This window comes from Acomys russatus, unplaced genomic scaffold (assembly GCF_903995435.1).
Source record: "Acomys russatus unplaced genomic scaffold, mAcoRus1.1, whole genome shotgun sequence".
Lineage (NCBI taxonomy): Eukaryota > Metazoa > Chordata > Mammalia > Rodentia > Muridae > Acomys > Acomys russatus.
In genome coordinates, this window is record NW_026131452.1 from 24,323 (window position 1) to 33,288 (window position 8,966).

At 43.0% G+C, this 8,966-nt stretch overlaps 1 protein-coding gene across 1 annotated transcript; it reads right to left on the minus strand.

The window, feature by feature from the left end:
- Positions 1-2,011: 2,011 nt before the first annotated feature.
- On the minus strand, positions 2,012-8,374 carry LOC127186206 (acyl-coenzyme A synthetase ACSM2, mitochondrial-like; the record flags this gene model as incomplete). The annotated part of the gene is made up of 4 exons (XM_051142668.1): positions 8,213-8,374; positions 8,006-8,105; positions 6,918-7,037; positions 2,012-2,111 (listed from the first exon to the last, which is right to left on the minus strand). Coding segments are annotated over exons 1-4 (355 nt in total), but the record flags the coding sequence as incomplete, so codon positions are not given.
- Between the last annotated feature and the right edge of the window lie 592 nt (positions 8,375-8,966).

Below are 8,966 nucleotides of genomic sequence, written 5' to 3' on the forward strand. Positions count from 1 at the left end.
TCTTTGTCTGTCTCTGTCTCCTCTCTCTCTCTCTCTCTCTCTCTCTCTCTCTCTCTCTCTCTCTGTTCTGGGTGTGGGTACTTATGGCTGTCAGAGGACAACATGCTAGTTGTTTCTGTTCTCTTTCAACCATGTAGGTCTTGGGGATTGAACTCAGGTCATCAGACATGGTGGCAGGTTCCTTCACCTGCTGATCAATCTTTCTTTCAATTTTCTTCTAGTGCAGCAAATTGGGGATCTGAAGCTATGTTTGTGTTACATGATGATCAGCCTCCATGTACAACTCCCATCAGCCAATCAGATTTGATCATTTTAGAAGCAAGTTTGTGACATTGAAGCTAGGAGGTATCAAAGTCATATGGTAGGAAATGAGGAAAGCTCATGTTATGATACCACCCTAAATTTTCACACTGAGCAGGATGGATGCAGATGCTCACATGTGGAGGAAGAGCAGATGTGATCATTTGCTCCTATGGAGCTGAGTGGAGTGGCTGCCTGCTTCCTGCACCTCTCTATTGCTGGCTATACTCCCACAAGTCCTGACTGACAGACCAAGAAATGTCTCAGATCTTGAAATAGAACACCTTTAAAAGTCTAATTTGCTTATAAACCTTGAAACCCAATGAGGCTTGATTAAAATAACAGAATTCATTTCAGATCTCACTGACTAATTCATAGGTTATTATTGTTGCTAATGCCATCTCCACAAACTTTCAGGATATGGTAACCAGTGTGTGACCCAAGTAAATGCATGATCCCATGCTGCCTAATACATGTGCCTTGTGGATGAACTCTTTAAAACTTAACAACTCTTCTTTAACACAAACAACTGGGGGTTTAGTGTGTGTTGGGGAGGGTGTTAGGTAGAGACCATTTTACATGGAGAATTCTGACTGATTCAGCCTGTAGAAGCCACAGCAAGCACTCTGATGGGGAAAGAGGAGATGCTCAAATCACAGGTGTTCTAGAGACAGACCCTGACTCCATTACTTGTCTGTTATATGACTGGGCTTTATCATTTGATCTCACTAAATGTTGATTTTCTCCTCTGAAAAACTTAAGATAATGGCTCAAATCAGAGTGACAGTGAACAGCTCCTGGCAAGTCTTTGGTAAGTAGTGTTCTGTTATTGTCACTGAGTGTTCTCAAGAAGACTTGCTGGCTCGTGATTTCATTCCCTAATTGCTCAGTTCTACTGAGAACTCATTAACCCTTGGTCTCTAGGTTACAGGTGAGGCTCTGCCCTCTCAACATCATTTCTGGACTCATAGATCTGCTCATCAGGTAGCCTTGGCTGTTTCATCAACAGCATCATAAATCAGTCCTCTAAGGGTTCCCCAGTTCATACATTTCTTCAGACATCTCTCCCTCTGTCTTGCCCAAGAATTCCCTCAGAATTTTGATTTTGAAATGCTTTTAATATTAATTCTAGGAGGCATAGATACAACAAGGAATGTGACCAAAAGTGAGTGGCATGTTTTGAGGTACAAAAGTTGAGTCGGCAGATGTCACCCAGATGAGGCAGGATGGCCCATGACATATGTAGGATGGTGCCTTGTACATGACAAATGTGCAAGTGGTCTCTTCTGCTTATAGACTTGATGTCCCCAAGGATTGAGGCAACTTGGGGAAGATACTAGGGTCCTGTCCACACACTCCTCCTTTTTAGTTTCTTTCTGGTCCCTTCTCTTTTCTTTTATCCCTCTCCTCATTCTGCTTTCCACCTCTCCCTTCCTCCATTCCCACCCTCTTTCATTTGTAATTGCTTTCCCTTGCCAGTTTAACTTTTTATGACTTGACCTTTTTTTATTTTCTTGCAAATCTCTCGTTCTCTTTTTCTTCCTTCTCTTAGCATTGGAGAGGTCATTGTTTTGTGTCAATAACCAAGCAAAGACAGAAATCATATACATGCCTCTGCAGGAATGACTTATGTCTTTATAGGAAGACCAAGAAGTCCCAGGAAAGAAATAGAGAAGACAGACTCCCCAGTTAGAGCCTGAGGGGTTCTCACTGGGCCTGGGCTTGTCCTGATGTTTTCCATCCTTGGATCGAAGCTTTGCTCGCTCAATTTTTCCTGTGATGGTCTTGGGCAGGTCTGAAACAAACTCCACCTGTTGTGAAAATCAGATCATCATAGGTCATTGGTGACCACAGTGGCATTGGAGATTTTAGAAGATCTGCTGTGAGCTCATAAGGTGGTGGTGGGGGAGGGCCCAGGTAAATGATGTTGGAGGATGGGCGTTCTAGGTCAGCTCTGTTTGCAGTAAGCACCCTTACAAGATCTCTTTAAACCAGGGCAGGAAGAAAATGGCTAGAACAGAGCAGAGATGTTCAGAGCACTGGTTTTTACATGTAGTCATGAAGAGAAAAGCATCAAAATGAACACGACATAGCCCAGAGGCAGACACCTGAGCTCCTACATAAAACTCTGCATGCTTGGGTCCTACTCTTGTCAACATAGGAAAGCCGCTTGGCTTTCTCAGGACTTAACCATTAAGTGCATTAATGGGTAATCACAATGCCTCTAGGTTGTTATTGAAATAACATGAGATTGTGCATGGAGTGGACAGCCATGGATATCAGTTGTGACTATTCACCTAGACTAGAGGAGACAGCTAAAGTAGACATATGAAAGCTGGGAAAAAGGTTTTGGATTTCGTCTCAATTCTTATGATATGTGTTTGGCCAAACTACAAAATCTCACTAATGTCAGTGTTCTCTCACTTGAAGCGGAAGATTTTCTGTCCCTAATGTTCTTGAGTATTAAGGTATAGATGAGGAAAATTCACTGAGTTTTATACTTAAGTGACTCAGATGTCTATGGCATTAATCTAGGAATCAGGTATCTGTAGATTCAATGAAAGGTAAAACCTGAGATTCTGGTAAAGAAAGACCGTATTCTTGGTAGCTAACGTCAGAATGCTTTCATAAGAATTGTAAGAAAGGACTTTCTTCAAGCCACATAGAAATGAAGCCGAGGTTGAAAAATTATGGCCCGTGGACAAAATACATAAGCAAAGTCTCCCTCATTTAGTTAAATAGTCCCCCTTTATCCATGGCTTGTTTTCAGTGGGCTTTTGTTTTCTTTGGTCCACTGCAGGCTAAAACAGTAGATGGAGAATTCTAGAAATAAGTAATTTATAAATTTAAGTGAAGTTTCGACATGATACTGTTATAATCGCTTTATTTTAGTACTGTTTGATGTTAATTCCTTGTTGTCTCTGAACTGTGAGCTCTATTTGTTAGAAGTATTCAAGTATGATGGTTGATATCATCAGAACAGTTAACCTTTGATGCAATTGCTCTATTTTGCTCCTTTTGGCACTTGGAGACAATACCATTGTCCCTTCTAATACAAGCCCCCCAGTAGGGGAAACCAACAAACAGTGTTACAACAAGAGAAAGTTACAGACCATCATGATTATAAAAACAAATGAGAGTCCTTTATTTAGGCCGGAGTACCAAGAGCAGGTGTATGAAGCCAAAACCCACAATTACATCATGTCAAGGGCAAGCAGGAGTTCAAAAGTTTCAGGTCAGTTGATTAAAATAATTTGTTTTAGCTTATAAAACAGTGAACTCCCAGTGCATAGCAGGGTGGGGGTTGAGGGTAGGATGTTCTGCTGAGCAGGGTGTGGTCAGCAAGGGCTGGGGAGCAGTCCGGGAGAACCAGCTGGACCAGGATGAAATGGACCCATTTGGGCAGTGTGTGTTCTGTATCAGTATAACTATGACCAAAATGCCTTATAGAACATCTCATACAAGGAAGGACTTCTGTTGGTTGTGGTTTTAGAGATTTCAGCCTTTAGTCCTCAGCTTTGTGGGCTCTAGGCAGAACACAAGGTGGTAGGAACATGTGCAGGAAAAGACTACCTCTCATGCAGAAAGCAAGCAGAGAGCAAACACACCTGATCAGGCCCAGTCATACCCGAGCCAAGGACGAAAGGTTGAGATCTCTGAAACCATGAGCCAATATAAATTCTTCCTTTTACGAGATGTTCTCTGAGGTATTTTGGTAATAGTTATGAGAAAAGGAACTGAAACAGTATACACAAGGGAAAAAACAATAGTTTATAAAAAGTTTGCTACTATTCAACTGTGCAAAGTAAGTATGACTGGCCCCCCTCACTTGATCTTACAAATGTCCAGTCGCAATTCATAAATCCCTCATGTCTGGTATGACTAGGCATCTTGCTTCTTTAAAAATAATTTTAAGGGGCTGGAGAGATGGCTCAGTGGTTGGAGGCACCAACTGCTCTTCCAGAGAACCCGGGTTCAAATTATAGCAACCACATGGCAGCTCACAACTGTCTGTAACTCAAAGATCTGACACCCTCACACAGAAATACAGGCAAAACACCAATGCACATAAAATAAAATAAATAAATGTAAAAATAATTTTAAAAGGCGTTTGTTTTTTATTATATGCATATGGGTGTTTTGCCTACATATAAGTCTATGTACCATGTGCATGCATTACCTATAGAGGCCAAAAGAGGGCATCCAATCTCTCTGGAACTGGAGTTACAGGTGGTTGTAAACTGCCATGTGGATTTTTGGGAATCCAATGAAGATTCCCAATCTCCCCTCCTCCAGAGAGTGCAGCTGGTTCTCTATTAACTCTAACAAGACTCCTGACAGATCCAAGCCCCTTGCTGCTTCCCAGGCTGTTCCAGCTAACTTACTCTCCTCGTGCCGCAGTAGCATAATATAAGGCCAGGCTCTCTCACCAATTTTGCTGTCATCTCTGCTTCCATAGCCCTGGCAATTGCCAGCCTGTCCCTCTCTTGATCTTTTCTCTATGGTCCTGTCTCATCCCAGAGAGGCAGTTATGGCAGTCTACCCCAAATGCCTCTGCTTTTCGCTCTCATTTATCAACAATAAAAAACACCCGATTAATCCTGGAGTGGCCTTGTCAGTGGTTTCTTACTGCATCCCTCACACACAAAAGGGAAAAGTCAATATTCTCTATCCCCGTTTTACAGACAAAAAAACTCCAGAGCAGAGAAAAATATTGGGTAGTTACCAGAGGTGGATTCTGACCCACCAGGCAGTGTTGTGTGTCTCCCCTTTCAGTTTGAGGCTCAAAGTCTGGTTGTGGACTTTGATATTCAGCTGCATTCCTCTGCAGGAACGGAGGCTGTAGCACCCCTACCAGCCCTCTCCTGATTGCCTTAGCTAAGGATTGCTGTCTTGCCAGGGTCATCTGCCTTCCCATAGCAACTTGCATTCCGGCCTGTCCTACATGAGCTATAATGATTCTTTCCCCCTCCCCTCTCCAACTCAGGACAGTTTTGAACTGTCTTCTGATTTGTTGGACAGATGGTCCACGTTCCTGATGAGACCAAAACACAGTGTACTTCCACTCTGTTCAACCTTCCCTTCCCTGCCCTCTCTTCTCATTCTTTCTTTTTCTAGAGGTGCCTGTCAGAACTTTGTTAAAACACTTGCATGTGAATGTCCCTCCCTGGGTCTACTGCTCTGGGGTGCCTACCTATGACAATTAGCCTGTACTAAGACACTGGGCACCCAGGATACCTAAGACCTTAATTGACTTTAAGCCCAAAATGGTAGCTCTCACTCTGCAACCCAACCTCAAAACATTTCCCTCCATTCTCTGGGACAAACTCTTATTTTGAGTAAAACCCAACAACTGGGTCTACTCATGTGTTGAAGGCCAATACAGCGTTCAGAGGAGGGGCTTTGGAGGTGTGATTGGATCATTGGTCTCATCAATGCAGTAATCCACTGGTGAGTTCAGAGCCTGGTGGCATTGTTAATAGGTGATGGGCTCTTTGGAGGTGGGCATTCTCTCAAGAGTACTCTTGTCTCTAGTCCCTTTCTCTGTTGCTTTGTTTCTTGACCACTGAGGTGAACAGCTTCTCCCTACCATGCCCTTTCACAATGACATGTCTACCTTGGCACACATCTAAAACTAATGGAGCTAGCTGAACAGGGTTCATGACTTCTGAAACTCTGGAACAAAAAATTCGCTTCTTCTTTCAAGTGTTACTCAGGTACTTTGTCACTGGAATGAGAAGCTGAGCAGACATGGTCTTCCTGCCATGGCAGTGCACTTGCCTTGGTCCCAGAGGGAAAGCCACTGGGAGCTATCTGCAGTCCTTGCCTTTGGTCGTTTCTGCTAAGAGCATTTCCATTTTCTCAGAATAAGGCCCCATTCCTCACTGAGACCACATTTTGGATGTGGGGAAGAACTCTCTCCCATCCTTCTTCTACTTTCTGCATGGATGGTCACATGACTCAGACTGACCAATCAAGATATCCCATTGTCCTGGTTGCATAGGATGTTTTAATAATGGATGCCTAAATTAGTCTAGCAAGAAGAAACTTTAAGCTCTTCATTGGTCTTTGGAGGACATGCATGCTATTTCTTTACTGCAGTTTGCCAAGCTTCTAAGAATACATACACGGAGTGGATGGCACCTCAGAGGAGAGTGTGTCAACAAATGAAGCCAATAGAAGAAGAAATGAGAGTGAAGAAATGAAATAGAAATACCTGACCACATCATACACAAGCCTGGAACTAATCATAAAGAAAGTTGTGCCAACTCATGCTTTTGTCAACTTGGTAAGCAGCAAATTTTAAGTTATATTTCTGTCATTGCAACTGAATGCTGTATAGTTCTGAATATTTTTTCAAAGTGCTACTGCACAGAGTGCGAGTAGAGGTCATAAATTACTGGAACTCCAATGAAAGCATTTGGCTTTTACTTCAGAATGAGCCAAAGACTGTGGCCATTCTTTATGCACAGAGATAGCTGTTGGATTGTCTTTGGGGAGTTTTTGATCACTGCAGTGAAGACTTAAATTTGAGGCCTTGGCCTCATGCCAAAGAAAAGAAATATAACAGCTGTTTTTCTGCAAGCACAGGGGACATGGGTGAGTGATGGCTTTACCTTCCTGGAGTACATGTAGGGTGCTGTTACTGAATTCACATGCTGCTGAAGCAACTTGGTGAGCTGATCTCGGTCATGAGACAGGAACTCAGGAGCTAGGACCACAAATGCCTTCACCACCTACAGCACAGATAGAAGCTGAGAGGCACCAGAGTGCTTACTCATCTCTTGGGATAAAATGAAATCAGTTTCAAGATACCCACCATGGCCCCCACAACAAAATGTCTGTATTCATCCAAATGTGCGGGCCAAAGGAAAGAAAAACATGGAAGTGGGTGAGAACTCTAACTTGTTCTCAAGTGATTTATTTATTTATTTTTTTAGTGAGAAGCGAGAATAAGAGACCCCAGGTTCACCTCATACCCCAGGGGCAGCAAAGACCACTGGTAAGAAAGTAGATGCAGAGAGCAAAGGGAGGAAAACAAAGACTGGGGACTCTAAATTTAAATGGTTTGTTTAATCTCTTCAAACTTGAGTTTACCCATCTGTAAGATGGGATAATATTTTCATATTTAATATATGGGAAAGAAATAAAACCATCTATGACTCAGAGCTCTCTCATTATATTACATGCATTGTGCTTGATATCTGCCAGGCAAATGACATCGCCAAGCTTGTGTCATGCAGAAGTGCACTGGTATATTGATCCACCTACCCACCTTAAGCCCTCTACTCACACACATGTGCGCGCGCACGCACACACACACACACACACACACACACACACACACACACAGAGCTCCACACAATCTTGCAACTCTGGCATTACAGGGGTCTCCCTATGTACTCCATGGTTCAAGGGCTTCATTTTCTAGACCCTTACTCATGTCAAGAAACAGATTCTTACAGACAATGCTAAGCCTTGCCCCAAGCTCTTTGCAAATGTGTAGCATATTTTGTGTTCATGACAATCCCTCATAAGACAAATGGGGAAACTGATGTTCCACAAAGTGGTTAAGCAGTTTGGTGAATGTCATACAGCCAATTAGCTGTAAGCCCAATATTTGGACCCAAGTGGTCCAGCCTATGGGTCTGTGTTCTTAACAACCTTACAACACTGTCCCCATGTTTTACAACTGCACTGTCACCTCTCCTCGGTTATGGTCTGGGCTGCTGATCACAGCTGTTTCAACCACAGCAGGGTGCTCCATCAATGCATTTTCCACCTCTGATGGTCCAATTCGGTACCTGCAAAAGTACGTCCTTCAGGGAAGATGGGACACCCAAACTCGAGCATCAAGAACCAAAAGAACAGGGACCCATCACACCTTTCCTGGTCCAAAAACTATGCTCACCCATTGGAATTAATGATGTCATCTGTCCGTCCCATGAAGTGGAAATACCCTTCTGGATCCTTGATCCCCCGGTCTCCCAGAAGCCAAAAGTCTCCTCTAATATTGGCCTGTGTCTTCTTGGGATTGTCCTAGTGAGCACAGAAACAAAGTTAAGTCTCCTGTCCCAGGACTTCTATGAACAGTTACTTCAGTTCTCTACTTGTAGCAGCTGTACACTGTATGGTGGACTTGTCACGAATCGACAAACTTTAGATTCCCTATCCAACCTGGATCTTCTCCATTTATTTCAGTCATTCCACTGATGGTCTCTCCCTTACTCCTATAAATTAAAATCTTTTAGATAATATTGACATATCAATTGCTCAATTTATATTCTAGGATGTTTCTTCCTCTATATCCCATTTTCCTCCTACAGGCAGTTTAAACCTCTGTTCACTCACCACTACCACCCAAGGTTATTGAGTCTGTTTGGTACTTGACCCCTTGCTCTTCCATTATACTTGAAAGTCTAGAGACTGGCCAGCATGACTCCAAAGCCTCAACCAATCTTCATATTTCTGCCATGGCTCGGGCCCTCTATTTGGATGAGCTAATAGACTTTAAGTAGTAAGGAGGCTGCACGTTTCTGTATCTTACTCAGTTATGGGGTCACAGGTTTTGAGTTGATGCCCAGTTATGTGACCAGAATTCTTCTGTGACTTAGCTCCATCATTGGGAATGTCCAGGGAAGGTCAAGGGCCTTGAATGAAGCCAA